This window comes from Cololabis saira, chromosome 2 (genome assembly GCF_033807715.1).
Source record: "Cololabis saira isolate AMF1-May2022 chromosome 2, fColSai1.1, whole genome shotgun sequence".
NCBI lineage: Eukaryota > Metazoa > Chordata > Actinopteri > Beloniformes > Belonidae > Cololabis > Cololabis saira.
In genome coordinates this window covers 30,362,230-30,379,018 of record NC_084588.1, presented here as the reverse complement: position 1 = coordinate 30,379,018, position 16,789 = coordinate 30,362,230, and the positions used below count along the sequence as shown (strand labels likewise).

At 41.3% G+C, this 16,789-nt stretch overlaps 1 protein-coding gene across 1 annotated transcript in view; it reads left to right on the top strand.

The window, feature by feature from the left end:
- Window positions 1–16,789, top strand: part of galnt18b (UDP-N-acetyl-alpha-D-galactosamine:polypeptide N-acetylgalactosaminyltransferase 18b) — a 118,345-nt gene that overhangs the window by 59,110 nt on the left and 42,446 nt on the right. The window contains exons 4-6 of the mRNA XM_061743074.1: window positions 8,609–8,792; window positions 10,746–10,943; window positions 11,209–11,323. Coding sequence (XP_061599058.1) covers window positions 8,609–8,792; window positions 10,746–10,943; window positions 11,209–11,323 — 497 coding nt within the window. The remainder of the gene's footprint in view (window positions 1–8,608; window positions 8,793–10,745; window positions 10,944–11,208; window positions 11,324–16,789) is intronic.

The window sequence follows — 16,789 nt, the reverse complement described above, 5'->3', positions numbered from 1 at the left end:
CAGAGCGTACACTAAAGGCTGATTTATGGTTCCGCGTTACACTAACGCAGAACCGACGGCGTACGGTACGCGGCGACGCACACCGCCCTACGACCCTATGCCGTCGGCTACGCCGTCGATTTAACGCAGAACCATAATTCAGGCGAAGCTGCAGTCTCTGCGCTGATCACAGACACAGCGGGTCGGAGCGGATTTGGTCATGATATTTAACCTGTGTTTTGTGATTAATAAGCACGGGTTTTAATTAAATGTAATTTACGAAGGATGATTTCACGTTCAATAAGATAAGTAATCAATAAAATACAAAGTTTTGGCACAAAGGCTTGGCCAGCTTGTGGGCGAGTGGAGGGGGGCACAATAAGAGAAGGTCGCAAGATATAAGGCGAAGAACTAAAGAAAAAGTGGCCTTTAATAAAACTTGTGCAACCATTTTTAAAATAGCATGCAGCAGAATAAAGACTCTCTCTCTGCGTATTCTTTGATTTTGGATGTCGCCTCCTTGCCACAATAACAGCAGCAGCAGATTAGCACCTTCCTTTCGAACGTATTAAATACAGACGCAATCACAATACGTGCAACTACTTTCAGGCTTGGTAAATCTCATTGCGCGTGGTAAATGGACCAATTTGCATCTTCCCCTCCCAGTATTTAGCGCGTTCTGCCGGGTACGCCCCATATTGATTATTCATCAGGGCAAAAGTACTAAATGGATTGTGTGTGCAATTTTGCGCATTTCAGAGACGCAATCCTCTTTGCACGCTGTTAGTAGATCAGCTGGCACTTTGGTTTGCGGGTGCTGTCAAGTTTGCACACGTTTTAACACACGCAAACCTTTAGTAAATCAGGCCCTACGTGTTAATTATTGGTAGTGGTCTCTGGATTAATAACAGTAATTAGCTGCAAAGCCAAGAAATTTGCCCTGAAGCACAAAACCATCCAACAAGGTTATGAGGTGTTTTACGCATCTTGCTTCCATTTTTTAGGCCTAATTCTTTCATCTGCATGCATTAGATGCATCGTAAACGGATCGTAGACATATTCAGTACATGAAGGACATGGTGAGACTGCTGTGCTTTGTTGTCACTGGGCTGAGTGACGGGTAAGATAAAGGGGGCTTATCACAGCAAAAAAGAAAATAGACTTGAAGTCACCTGTGAAAGGTGGAGCTGTTCTATTACAGAGCAGGACTGCATTAAAAAGGCAGAAAGCAGGTAATAAAAAGTTAATGATACACTGTGCCAAAGTCATTTATAGGTCATTTATTGTGCTGCTTTGAAAAAGGTCTGATAAAAATCAACGTGGTAAATACCATTTACCAGAATCAATAATGCTAAGCATGTGGCACGTCTTGCAGCCCGCTGAACAGAATTCAGATCAATGTGGTATATCCTGTTAATGTAAAACAACACTCTTGGAATAAGCATGACCATTCTTCTTAAGGCTATTATTGACCATATTGCCTGAAAAAAAAAAGAAAATAAATTGTGAAATCCCAGATGTTTGCTCTCAGTCATCTTAATAGGTGGGGTTGCCACATTACTAGCAATAAAGATTCAAATTTCATCATGTAATTGAGAGCTAGAGTCATAGTCTGCAGCCCCTTCAGAGACCCAAATCATGCTTTGACATTTTGATGTTGGCATTTCACCCCGTTTGCTTGAGCACTCTGTCACGCTGCACCTCACAGGTCTGGTGTTATCATTATCACCACGACTGTGATTCTCATCTGCGCTAAATGTTGTTAGCCTGTTGACCCGTGATGCTGCTGAGACTGTTGAAAGGATCGTCATCCACTGCCACCCTCCCAGGAACCCACAGCTTTGCATTAGTCATCAGCTATTGTCACAGCTCACCTCGGAGAGGTATTAGCATGCAGGTGAACGTGTTTCCATCAAGGGAGAGAAGGGCAAATTTACCTTTCTGATTCTTCCCTAATTAAGTAATGTCCCAAGCTTAAGCCTGAGAATGGTTTGCCAGTTTAATCGCTAAGTTTTGAGGGGGAGGATCATTTATTAGACAGGTTATCCAAAAAGCTTTTGATTCTATCATTTTACTTACATGTAATGGATGATGCAATAAGCTGCTGTTTGTAAAGAGAAAAGACAGACTGAAACAATATTTGGAATCTGCGGTTGCTCTCTGCATGATTACTGCCTGTATGATAATGATTAGCTAATTAGCTAACTTGTTTGAGCCTTATATAATTTGGTATTTGCTCAAATGTCCATCCATTTTCCAAATCCACTTAATTTTTTTCATGTCAGAGGGGTGCCAGAGCCTATCCCAGCTTTCATTTGGGCCAGGGAGCAGGTCACACAATTATACATGTTGACTATTAACAATGTAGAATCACAAGTTCACTTTAAATTAGTTGGAGAGGAGAGGTCAAGAATAATGTACCTGGAGAATGCCCACTCAGACAACATGCAAACGCCAACCAGGATTTGTACCAAACTACCATATGAGGATTGATGTAATGTGGAATGCTTCAGCCTGTCAGGTGTGCAGAGAGGTTTTCAACAACTGTGATGAACCACACTGTTAGATATCCAACACTTTATGAAGTCATTTCTATGGAATGCTGGAGTGCTTACAAACGTGGGAAGAGATCAACAAAAGCCAACAAAGCTGGGGGTTTGCTGTACTGTGAAGTATGATACACCAGCAAACAAACTGCCAGTGGACCATGAATTTGATTGTGCGGGAACAGTCAGTATCTATTGGAAATTTTAAACAGATTTGTCAACAGTAGAGTTCTGTAGTGAGAAATTGCCAAGTGGTGCTGCGCAAACTAAACACAAGCGTGAGACCTGTAACCATGCCGATTTGCCATCTGCTGTTCAGGCAGCAATGCCTGAATGGTGATAAATGGCTTTTTCTCCCCCTGAACATGCATGATTGTACATTCAAGAATAGAGGCACAGTAACAGGACAAAGACCAAGGAAAACAGTTATTCAGCTATCAATAATCAACAAAAGATACTTTTCAAAAGTGGAGTGTGTAGACCAATGTCTTGATGCTTTCACAGTTATTCTCACAGTAAGTCTCTATGTTATTCTAAGCCAGACTTGGACTTACATATTTCAGATGTACAATACTTTCATACTGTGCAGTTGTGGACTCAGAAACCCTATTAGTATAAATACAGTTGCACAGCGCTTCTGCACTGTGTTTGTGTCATATCTGACTGAGGGCAGGATGAAGCAGAGCTCAGTGGTATGCTCACCTCAGCCTCGCTCATTATATCCTGAGAATGTATTCTTGTTAGATTTACAGTCTTTTCATAGCCGATTTAGCTCATAACTTCACAATTTTGTTAGAAAACCTGTTGGCATGTTGTTCCAGGCCACCTTCATCCAAAAGGACTTTTTTGGTTTGTTTGTTTGGTCGGGTTTTTTTGCAGCAGAGGTCCAATAGGATATCAGTCCCGGAGGATTAATGAGCACTGGCCATCAGCCATTCCCGGTGTAATGAACTGTGCTTCGTTGTTATTTGTTATGAAACATAACAATGCATCATTCTTATTTCCAGTTCCCAAACACACATTAGGTTGTCTTAATTATTAATAGGTTGAAATATGCCTTTAGATGTATTGCAGCAGCTAATGTTTGGCCCTGTCCCAATACTCCCCCTACCCCTACTTTTCAGCCCTACCCCTAAATTTTGCGCGTTCCCGTGAGGGTAGTGGTGTCCCAATTCCTCTTTTCACCTAGGGGTAGTGGAGAAAACGAGTGTAGTGGCTATGAATCTGGCTCCACGGATGCACCCTAGGTGAACTAGGGCCAGAAAAAGTTCCAGAATGCTTTTCGTCGTCATTTGCGGACTGAATAAAAAAAAAAAACATGGCAGACATTTCTTATTTTTAGTGAATAAAATCAATATTTTCAGTTAGTTTCTGCATAAAAATGCGTTTTGATTACATTTCTAGCGAGAAATATATATTTTACTTTCATAATATTCACTCAGTGAATGTACATAATCACTCGTTTGCCCGTTGTTGCGAATTCTTTTTCAAACCTCGCCAGAATAAAGGCTGATTTATGGTTCCACGTTACACCAACGCAGAGCCTACAGCGTAGGTTACGCAGCGACGCGCGCAGTATGCTGTACCCTACGCCGTAGGCTCTGCTTAGAGGAGGTGCCACTTTCAAATCTTGCTAGCTCTCCAACATTACAGACTATATCTTTAACGCAGAACCATAAATCAGCTCCCGAGCCGGCAGGCAGGCAGAAATCCGAAATTGTCGGAGCAAATTTCTTAACAGGCGTAGCTACAACTGTTAGATTTCATCTATTAAACCAACATTTATCTTCCTAAATGATTTATTTCAGCCAGCGGTAATTCTCCACAGAGCTGCAGGTTTCTCCCCGGGACGACGGCGAAGGTTGACCTGGCGATCACGTCTGTACGTGAGCTGCTGCTGCTGCTGCGCCCCGGACCGGCGGCACTTATCATCGCCGAAAACATCAGATCAAATTTCTTAACAGGCGTTATTTGGATAAACTAAGTCCAGGTTGGGGATCTTAACGGTTACTTTTACGCCTGAAAAAATATTAAAACTTAATAAAGTGGCATATTACAGTTTTTCACAATTGTTTAAACACATTTCCTGATAGACTACCTCACTTTCTCAAAACTCTAAACAAAAATTACAAAACTCACACACAAAATGCAAAATCCTACACTTCTCTTGCAAAAGCACACTCTACCTTCAAAACAGTGTTAACTCTTCACTAAATGGTATTTCCTTCTCAAATGCCAAACACATACATCATTTGAGTAGACATTGCTAAGCACCCACTGAACACTGATGTGCAGAATGGAAGACACTATAGTATGAATGGAAAACACTATATGAATGCCTCAGTGTTACACCTTCAGCTGTTGGATGTAATATATCACCATATAGTATTCTTATGTATAGGCTACTCAAATAGAAAACAACACACAATTCTTTACTGTAACAACAAATAATATTTTACAGTATTTGGACTCAAAATGTGCAGTCCACTGGACATCAGAGCAAGCTGTGGATGAAAACTTGAAAGAAAATAGAAACAGAACAAAAGTATTAGGCTGCATCCTGCCTTCATCCCTGGCTGGCCACAGGACCTCGTCCACATCGCAGGCGATGTTCTCCCTGGCCAAGCAGCGGCGGAAGAATCTCCTACAATGCCGCATGAAGCCTTGACAGGCCTCAGCAGTGACATCGCCACATGCATCCTCCATGGCCTGCAGCAGTGGGATCCGTGTCTGAGGATTTCTCTCGTATACCATCTATCTCCAGGCAGAGAAAAACTCCTCAATTGGGTTGAGGAAGGGAGAGTATGGAGGGAGATATAGGACATCAACTTCTGGATGGACCCTGAACCACTCATGGACCAGAGCAGCCCGGTGGAAACTGACATTGTCCCAGATAACAAACCTGACCAGCTCTGTGTCCTCCATCTAGTCTGGCTGGACAATGATATTGTAGAGCCCAGGTCCAGGTCCAGGAATGCTAGAAGAAGTGCAGTGTTGTAGGGGCCAAGGGTGGCGTGGTGATGGAGGACGCCGTGGTGATTGATGGCAGCACACGTTGTTATGTTCCCTCCACGTTGGCCAGGGACCTCTGTGATGGCACGCTGGCCCATGATATTCCTCCCTCGGCGACTTCTTTTTACAAGGTTGAACCCTGCTTCATCAATGAATATGAATTCAATGGCAAATTGCTGATTGCATGTTGCACAACAGCCTTTGGAGTTTAGAAATGTGATTGACTGTGTGTTCTGTGTGAACAGCAAGAGAGGGAAATCAGGAAGAGTCTGCAGGATATTGGGAATTGTGTGTAGTGTTGTGAGAAATGTGTGGTATGGAATGGGAATTTGAGTCTAGAGCAGTAAATGTACTTGGAGTTCAGCAGGATTGGTTCAGCCACCTGAAACATGAGTTTCAGGTTGTGCACATTGTGTCTGATGTTCCAATAAATGTGTTTAAACAATTGTGAAAAACTGTAACAGCGCTACAGCTGAAATTAAAACAGCTTTTGGCTCTCAGCTTCCTGATTTTAGGGGTGGTCCTGAAAGTAGGGGTAGGGGGAGTATTGGGACAGGGCCCTGGGAAGATTTCAAGTGCCCTAAAATCTGTGGCTTCTTTTTTAGGGGTAGTGGTAGTGAGGGAGGGCTAGTAGAAAGCTAGTAGAAAGTAGGGCTAGTGGAAGAAAGTAGGGGGTGTATTGGGATTGGCCCTTCTCTCTGTCTCTACAGCTTTCCCTCAACCAGGATTACAAATCCAGAGTAAATAAATCATGATACTAGTCCTTTCACTAAATGTCTTATATCAAATTTTTGTACAAGAATCCCCTCAGCTCATTACTGGGCAAATTTACATCTGAGATTTTTGCTGATTCTATTAAGTTTGTGAGGACGGAGAACTATCCACCACAGAAATGTACAAAACAGCTCTAAATAACATTTAGAGATCCACAGAGTCTCATGTTGCATGCAGTGCACATTCAATTATGTGGACAATTATTCGACTCTGGTCTCGTCTGTTGGGATATTGCAGCAGCCCATGGTGTGTCAAGGATGAGCATCAACAGGAATAGGCAAAACACCCTGCTTCTCTGATGTTTCTATGAAATATGTATACCTGCATTTTCCCGGCTCAATCTTTCAGACAATAGTTGTCCAAGGAAAAGTTTTTGACAAATAGTTTTTTTCTTTAAATTGACTTATTTTTGTCCCCACGGTGTGAGTTTGTATCTCCCTATTTCCTTTAGATTTGTTGCTTTAGTCAGCGTATGACAACTTGTACTTAAGTACAACTAAGTAATAAGTACAGTACTAAGTAATAAGTAATAAGTACAACTATACACAAGTATAAGACCACCCGTGGTCACGATGAGTAAATTCAATCTACAGATAACCTTTTTCAAAAGAAAATATTTTATTGTGTGGCCATGAGATACTAAGGTTTGGGAATTAGGTTCCTAATGGCCACAGGTTTAGTAACACTGAAGGAATACAGCGACTAAACTGTGACCATGTCTTGACAGAGCGTGGCTACAAAATACAAAATCTGTTGCAGCGCTCGCTCTGTTCCACCGAGATGTGATTATACATAAAATATAAAAAATGTATTCAATGATTTGGGAAGCCATATAATATTACCCTGAAAGGATGCAGTTAAACACAGTGTCATCAGGGGTTACTGACAGTTTTAAAAGCATGGTCCCATGAAATAGCATAAGCTTAAGCCATTGGATATAATATTCACTGATGATTGATTGACTGCTCTTATTATGAGTATTTCTAATTACAAATTTACGGTTCATTTTCTGATATTGCATCAGTGTAGTGCCTATACTGTGTTTAAAAGATACTACCACCACTAAGCCTACGGTATACCTGATTGTGCCTTTATAAACCTGTGAGAAGGGGGGTATTCACATCCACACTCACTCACATGACAGAAGGTAAGAAGTATTTTTCCAACCTCTAACCTGATTACAGCTAAACAGATGTGATTGTAATGCATATGGTATGCATTTATTTTGCTGTTCACATTAAAAGTCCACGTTGCACCGACAAATATGCTTTGCTTATAAGTACCTACAAGACAATTATATGCCACTTGCAAAGCTTGTAAGTCAAAGTAGAATTAAGAAGAATCTTTTCAGTCAGTACATAAAATTTTAGAAATCTTCCGGAAAAGAGGTCGCCTTACTCTTTTAAAGTTAAGAAAAGTAGGCCTTGACTATTTTTAAATCAGAGAAACTTTCAGTGTTTTCAATCACTTCATTGTCACCTAATATAATGACTTATTCAAATGAACTTTTTTTCCCCATCTTTGTAAGTTTTTTTTTGCTACTTAATAAAAGGTTTCATGCTGTCTTATAAATAACGAAACACAGCATGATGCCAGGGCACTTTTTATTTGCTTGCAGCTTCTTCCCACTCTCTTTATAACATTCAATATGTATCCCTGATTAATAGTGGAATATCGAGTCTCAGGTGATTTATTAAACAAAAGAATGAGAAGACACTTTTTTTATGGTTTCACTCAGTTGATAATACACTTTGGAGTGGTGATATGAACGTGGCATGTGTTAACATTGTACAACGGACTATAAAGCTCTAGTGTACGTCTTTTGTTCAGAATTCTTGAAATTTTTCTACTTCAAGCCAAAAAGGAGCATATAATACACTCTAACAACGCATTATATTTTTGAGAAAATTTTGAGAAAAACCTTCTGCTGCTACACATACTGTATAAGCAGCATCTGCTCTTGTCCTGCATAGTATGATTCATCATACAGTATATGACTCATTTAATATTGGAGATAAACTTTGAAGCCAAACATCCCCACACCTTTTTAAAAGGATTTCAGTCTGACTCTTCAATAGTTGTGCAGCGCTGGCTCAAGCTGCTGCCTACTTGGTCCACTGATCAAAGCAGTGAAGCATGAGCGCCTTTGGCCCCTGACCACTGAATACGGCCCACTGGAAGAGGACATGATGACTTCTTGTTGGTAGAAGTGCACTCACAGGCAGCTTTTACTTTACTTGCCTATCTGAAATTAGACATTGATGTAAAATGCATGTGTGTCTGTGTGTTTTTTGTAGATGACCTGAAGGAGAAGCTTCAGGATTTCGTGTCAGAGACTAACAGCCAGCGTCCGGGATTCATTAAAATGGTGCGACATACCAAACAGGAGGGTTTGATCCGGTCCAGAGTGAGTGGATGGAGAGCTGCCTCTGCCCCAGTTGTTGCCCTGTTTGATGCCCACATCGAGTTCAACGTTGGCTGGTGAGTCACTCACAAGTACAGAGGGATGTGAGATTAGCTGTGCTCAACAGAGGAGCACTACTTCTTGACTCATTTTCATCTGTAGGTGTTTACAAAAAAATATTTCATCTTTTAAACAAAGCCATGGAAAATGGATTATTTTACTTGCGTCTGAATTGTATGTCTATGTCAAAACCAAAATCCACCGATGTTAAGAAAAATAACCATGATGTATTGTGTACAACACATTAATTAGAGGGTACAAAAAGGGAAAACCCTAAGTGATCAACCACAAAGGAGGAAACAATGGGAAGAAATGGAAAAATGCAAAAGCCAAAGAAACTATGAGAAGATTTAATGTTTTTAATAGTTTTTTATTGTAATGTGATTTGTTAATCTATATCCGTTTTTCCATTTAAAAGCTGCAACAGGGTTTGACGCAAAATGGCCTTTAGTTGGTACAGTAAAGTCTTTTGTAATGTCACAATTGCTTTTCACAAGACAAGAAAAGTGTCCTGGATACCAACAAATGAGGTGTCATTATGTCCTACTCTTGCTGCAAACACATTTTAAGGTGTACTACAGTATGAGGCTGTTTCTCATTTTTTAAATTGTCCACACAGGAAAGATGACGACTGCATGCAGGCCAGTCCAGTCTCTCCTGTCTGTCAGCTGACACTGTTTAGTGTGTATGGGGGCATTTTGTGTTTTCTTGTTGAAAATTCTGAAATGTTGTCTCCTCGGCAGTATACTGTATGTCTAGGATCCTGCTCACTTTTCTGTATTAATGTTGCTGTTATGGAAGAGTAAACTATCTGACAAGGCATTTATACAGCTCCATGCCATCACAGACCTCTGCTTGTGAACGAGTTGCTAATAACAGTCTTCTTTGTCATTGGCATGTTGCACCAATTTCTTCCAGAAAAGCTATTTGTTACTGCTATTACATCATTATAACACAATCTATTAAAGGAGACTTCGTGCTAAACTGGCCTAACAAAGGAGGTTGTTGACCAGGTGAAACCTTTATGTTAAGCAAGAATGGAAAAACATTTCACTTTCATAACTAAAGCAAAAGGTTTGCTCAGTTCCCAACTGCATTCACAGTGATTTTTAAAAGAATAAGCGATGAAACACAGTGATAAACAAAGATCCACATCCAAAGGAAGTGAATCAGAATTTTCCCCAAAATGTTGGGCTATCATTTGAAATATCTTTCAAATCCACAAAAACATTTCATAAATGTTCTGGCATTGGCAGGGTTGCCAGCGGTGTACTCAGTCTGTTTAAAAATTTACTTGATTTGATTTTTCTACGTGTCACTCAGTTCTTCCCTGACTGACTTGCCTTATGGAGACCAGCTGCTTTTCCTGAGTCTATTAATTCCAATGGGAGACATGAATGTAAACACGGATTCTAATCAATTCGTTTGCCCTGCAGTCTCCGTGGGAAATACACAAACAAAACATCCCCTGAATAAACTGGCTTTAAATAGGTCGTTTTCAACTCAGCATATCAGAAGAAAATTTACTTTTTCCAAGGTTTGTCTATGTCTCAGCAGCATATTCTTGTGAAATCCAGCAACAGAGATACTTTTTACTAAATCAAACCTAAATACACAACCTAAATATAACCTAGGTCAGTGGTTTTGAACTTTTTTGCCTTGAATTTTCATCTACAAATAGGTCTCACAGAGACTTGAGATATTCCAGTAATATCCCAGCGGTATGATTTTAGTCAGCGTTAAATCTCGCGATGTGTAATCTGAGAACCATAAGAAATACATCTAATTCCCCCATGTTTTGACTAATTTCATGAATTGTCAGAAAATGAATTGTGCTTTGTCAGATTGATATACTAAACTGAATTGATTTCCTTAAAGGACTCCTAAATGATATAAGATCATTGTGGTAATGGGGAAAGGCTGTCAAACCTGACACACAATGGAATTTATCTCCCTCTCCATATTCATAGGGCTGAACCTATCCTACAAAGAATTAAAGAAGACAGAACCCGCATAATATCCCCATCATTTGATAACATCAAGTATGACACCTTCGAGATTGAAGAGTACCCGCTGTCTGCCCAGGGCTTTGACTGGGAGCTGTGGTGTCGCTACCTCAATCCCCCCAAGAACTGGTGGCACAAGGGGAACAAGAGTGCACCAATCCAGTAAGTAAACATGACACTGATTGAAATCAACTAATGTAACATGATAAAATAATAAACTAAATCAAGACTTGTCAATCCTGCCACAATATCAATCCTTGCAGTGGTCATGACCAAATGTATACAGTGTACAGTACATAGTCTCACCACTTTACCTGATGTGTGTGATAAAGAGGTTAGTGTATGTTGTGCACATATCTTTCTTTATTCTTACTGTCACTATAGCAACTGCAAACAAAAGTAATGTTCATTTTTATAAATCCTCCAGGAGCCCGGCCCTGATTGGCTGCTTTGTGGTGGACAGGCTGTACTTTGAGGAGATTGGTCTACTGGATGAAGGGATGGAGGTGTACGGGGGAGAAAATGTGGAGCTGGGCATCAGGGTGAGTAATGATGTGCCTGTGGCCATGGAGTCCATTGTTCATTTAAGTGTGGAAAATTAAATGCAATGATGTCAATTAATGCTTGTTAGGAGCAAGGTCACGGAGAGCTTCACTCACTCCTTTGTTCGAAAAACAATAAACTGACGTAAAACAACTCGGCATGTGCCTTTAAAAAGGGTGTTGAGGTAAAGCTACAGTTTGTGAGGGGATTAGAGGCAGTCATTTGGCCCAAACTCATTACGCACATAAAAGACTGGTTTTGTTGTTGAATGCCACAGAATTTGCATTACTAAAGAAGGTTATATCCCTCAGATAAGGCGTTCAACCAATCCCTTTTCAAGGACTAGGATGTGTCCTTGGCACCCCTGCAACATATAGTTTTGAAGTGGAACATTCAAGCACACAAATACAGAGTGTAGTTTGTAGATTTGTCCAACCTTTTACCAGATAAACCACACAGTCTTGCCTTATAGCAAAATTCAAACTCCCATTAAAACGTTTCAGCGTGTTGTTGCTATCACTACAGCTGTTGCCTGCAATGGCCACAGACAAAAAAAAAGAAACAATAAGAAAAACCAGAATATTTTTAAAAGAGACAAGTTTTGGAGCATTTTTAATGTTATTTGGAACGCCATTCCCCATGTTTTGGATTTATGTAGGTAAGAATAAGAAGACCACTGGAGGACACTGTTATAGTCAAGTCACCAAGCTTCCGGTCCGAGTCCCTGGTCTCGAGATCCCACTGGTAGAGACTATTGGCACTTTTCCACTAGTACCTACTCAGCGCGCTTCTACCCGCCACGCCCCCATCTTGCGCTTTTCCACTACGGGCCGAGGCGGATGGAGCCGTGCCAAGCAGATACTTTTTCTATACCGAGGCTGCCGAGGTTCTAAGCATGCTGAGTCGGCCCTGGATGTGACGTCATCACAATACAGGCCACTGATTGGTCGGGGGGCGGGGCCGTCAGACGTTTGAATCAGGAAGCGGGGAGTCAGCGCGAGAGCGACTCGCTGCGATTTTATCATACAGCGCAAACGTCTGTTTGGTGATCCAACTCTGAGGTGCAGATGTTCATAAACCTGGTGGCTGACGAGAGAATTAAAAAAGGGATGTAGACGGGCGATAAGGAACGATCAGATCCACCAGGAGCTCTGTTTTACTCTCAGCCGCTCGCGGCTCCAGCTGATTTCTGATCAGCGCCGACACAAACAAAGGGGTTGCGCAATCGAGTACGTCACAGCAGCTTCACCCCAACCTGCCCACTTCCCACCTGGGTGTGGAAAAACAAACGAGGACAAAGCGGGTAGAGGCGGTACGAGGCGTGACGAGCCGTCCCGAGCCGGGGCGCGCTGAGTAGGTACTAGTGGAAAAGTCATTGAACAAAAAATCAGAGTCCAGGCCAAATGACATAGCTTTTTAAATAAGTGTTGTGGGATCCACTGAGGTAAAATTGGACATATTTCAGGTCCTAATATTATGTATAGGTAACATCTTATTGCCAGCAGACAGAGAGCGTATGCTTTTTTTTCCCCTGATGGTGGCAGTTTAACTTGTTGCAAATTCCCTGCATTTTGTTGGAAGAGAACTGGATGAATTGAGAAGAATGGATTAATGATCTGACTTACACGGAAAACATGGGACACAGAACAAACTTGTACATTATTGCAATTATCTAATTGTTTCCAGTGCCTTGCTTTAAGTGGTATAACTGTCTTTGTAAACATTGTAATGGATTTGAAAATTGTTTTTTCAACATTTAAGTTCTGCAAGTTCTGCAGCATCTTTGCCCTTTTAAAAAACCTGTTTTACAAATTATTCAGTTGTTCAGTGCGCTTTTTGTTTTTTCGACAGGGGTCAAAGTGCAGATAAATGTATCAATTGATGCCCAAACTGACCAATATCCTCACACCCTGTACTGTTATCTGAGCCATTACAGAACCAACACTCTGAGGCCCCATTTACACGGAGCAAAAACTGAGGCGTTTTCATGCGTTTTGGCCGTTCGTTTATTAATTTAACAGAACAGTGGCGCTACATTAATATTTGTATCTCAATGTTCTTAGTAGTAACAATATCCATTATTTGGTACACTAATGCATTAAATCTCTTTCCAAGCATTTTCTAAACATGCTTCAACCTATTCTCAGTCTCTGGAGGTTCCAGCTCAGCTGTCAGTGCCAGTCAATCACAATTTAACTAAGGCCCCGTTTACACTGAGCAAAAATGGAGGCGTTTTCATGCGTTTTGGCCGTTCGTTTACACGAAAACGGAGCTCAAAGTCACTAAAAACGATCATTTCTGAAAACTCCAGCCAAAGTGGAGATTTTCAAAAACTCCGTTTTCACGTTTGCGTCTAAACAGAGGAAAACGGAGATTTAGGATTCAGAACGTCACATCATGCAACAGAAACGTCACCAGCGTCATGTGTGCGACCTGTGTTTACAACTTGTTTGGCCACCGTCAATATTTTCTTGTATTTTACCTGTTTTATATTCTAAAGTCACACTTAAAAGTAACTCCACTTCTCTGTCACTCTAAACGAAAGACTCTCGTTCCGTCTTGGAAGTAACTGGCAGTCAAGGCTGATTTATGGTTCCGCGTTACACCAACGCAGAGCCTACGGCGTAGGGTACGCGGCGATGCGCGCCGTACGTAGGCTACGCCGTCGATTTAACGCGGAACCATATTATTCAGGCTTCACACGTGTCATTTATTGACATTTTTTTCCAGGACTCTGATTGGCTAGCATGACTTTACGCTTCTCGTTACACTGCCCCCTGCAGGTTTGGCTGCTCATAGCACCTTAACAGCATATTTATGCGGGTTCGTGTAAACGAAGAGATTTTGAAAACGATCCCGTGTAAACAAGGGAATTTTTCAAAACGTAAAGGAGGAAATATCCGTTTTTATAAATACCCGGCTATGTGTAAACGGGGCCTGAGATGCTCAGTCATGATTATCTGTAAGAAGTGTTTCACCAGTTGCCATGCAGTTGTAGGCAGTGCTTTATTAAGATAATTCATTTTGGCTTTGAAAATTAAAGCCAAATTGTATTCTTGTATTTTAAATAACATCAGTTGACAAAACAATCTAATATCCACAAATAAATTGTATAAATGTAGAAATATACCATGTCTGCTATATGGTCTAAGCGGTGTAGTTGTAGTTGACCATAAATTCCAACCTGATCTTTCAAAACACCTTAAAACAGAGCAATTAATGTAATGCCAATACAAAGTTGATTTTACACAAACAAGTGAACAAAGCTGCAGAAAACTACCCTGAATGGATTGATATTTTCCCAAACATGTGCAATTTGAGCCCAAAGACACGACCAATACTGATTTACTCTGAAGTCTGAACGATCACCCTCCTCTCCTGGTGATCCTTCTATTGAGGGTTATTTGACTCCAAGTAGTGTTACTGTGATGACAGTGCTGACATCCAGAGCAGAGAAACTTTGTGTCATTCCTTTCACTGTGCTATAATTAATTTGAATACCAGCAGCTCTGACTGGGAGCTCAAAATGATTTGGTATACATTCAGTTCAGTGGTTCGACAAGCAGATGGGCCAGGGTGTGCACTACCCCTTTTAAGAAGCGCTAATGATAGCACACACATACTGGATCGAGATCATTAATGGAGCGTTCATTCTGTTCAATAATGCCAAGAGGCTGATGATATCTCCTCTTCAGTTGCACTCTCAATAGAATGCATTGTGAAAAGGAAATGGAGATGAGTTTATAACAGGAAGCCAGATGTGGATATCCATCCTCACAAATGACAGAGATGCAGTCATCAGTAAGGCAGAAAGATCAATCTTGGAAGTCATTTTCTTTCAGAAATTGCATGCTTTTTGAATTGCTGAGCCTAATCACACTCACACAGCTTTGTAGCCAGAGACATTGATGACTTCATCACTTATACTGCACCATCACTTCATTGCCTCGTTACTTTGCTACTTGCATATATTACAGTAGCTGTAGCTGTTTACTTGGTGATGTTGGACTGAAGGAATTCACCTCTTGCCTGGAGGTCAATGTATTTGATATTTCTGTAGGGGTTTTCAAACAGACAAGACAAGTCTGGATGGCCCTGTCTTGGCCTCAGATTAAAAATCCCATGGTGCCTCAGCAGGGTCTGTCTATCTGTCTGCCTGTAGCATATTGGTCATGCCCTCAGACCACCTGCCAGCACACAGACTAGCTGCAGGCGAATCCTCAAAGAGGCACTCAAATCAGCTACAGGCCTTGGCTGTGGCTTTAAAGGTCCGTCCTCATTAGCATAAGGGGGTGAAATAAACCACCATCCTCTGCTGACATCTGGTCACAACATAGAAGCAGAATATTCCCATTATGATGTGCATTATGTGTTGTTTCTGGCATATGCTGAGTCTATTCATTAACTGAGTATTATGAATCCCCAGAAAATCCATTGTGAATTATTCGAGACTTATAATTTCATCTCTCCTGATTGTTACTTAGCCTCCAGGTGGATGCTGGGGTGGTGATGAGGTATTTTTGAGGAGCAGCAAGCTTGGCAGCTGTGCACAGGTTGGCAAAGCAGAAATTGATACTGTTTTGTTCCTTTAAATAGGCAGATGAATTGTTAGTGAATGTAATTAGAATGACCCATGTCGAGCTGGTGTACGTATGTGAGCACAAACTGCTGCTCAAGCTGTCTGCCCAAACTAACTGGGAGGCAGCAAGTCATTTACCGTTTTGTGCTACCATCAGGTCAGAGACAATCAACAGCTAAATAATAATGCAAGTGTTACAGCTTTAACAAATCAAACAGACCAAAGACCTGTTTTATCAATTCATTTTTGGGGTTGTTTTTATGTATTTATGCCATTCCTTCGGCAGTTAATACGGCCCAAACCGTAACGTGCACCCAGGTGTGTTATACTTCAAAATGTGCGTCTCCATCCTGCGACGACGCACATTACTTTTCTCAGTCAAAAGCGTTACCGTGGCGACGCTAAACGCCAAAAACCGCGCCCCCCTTCATCTGATTGGTTGATATCTGATAGTTCCTACTTTCTGCCATAACTTTTTAACGGGTTGTGATAAAGACATGTGGGTGGTGTCATCGGACTCGGTATTGAGTACTTGATCTTCATTGGCCTGAATTAGCCACGCCCCTTCTTCTGATTGGTCGATATGTGATTGTCCCTATTTACTGGCATAATATTTGAATGGTTTGACATAGAGAGTCGTGGGTGGTGTCATCGGACTCGGTTTTGAGTCCTTGAACATAATTGCTGCAAATTAGCCCCGCCCCTTCATCTGATTGGTCGATATCTGATAGTTCCTACTTTCTGCCATAACTTTTGAATGGTTTGATATAGAGGGTCGTGGGTGGTGTCATCCGCTAAATGTCCAGGCCTGAAAACATCTACATGCAAGTCATACAAGCGCTTACACTGCAGCCTGAACGTGCACAAGGGTGTAAGGGCCCGTTCA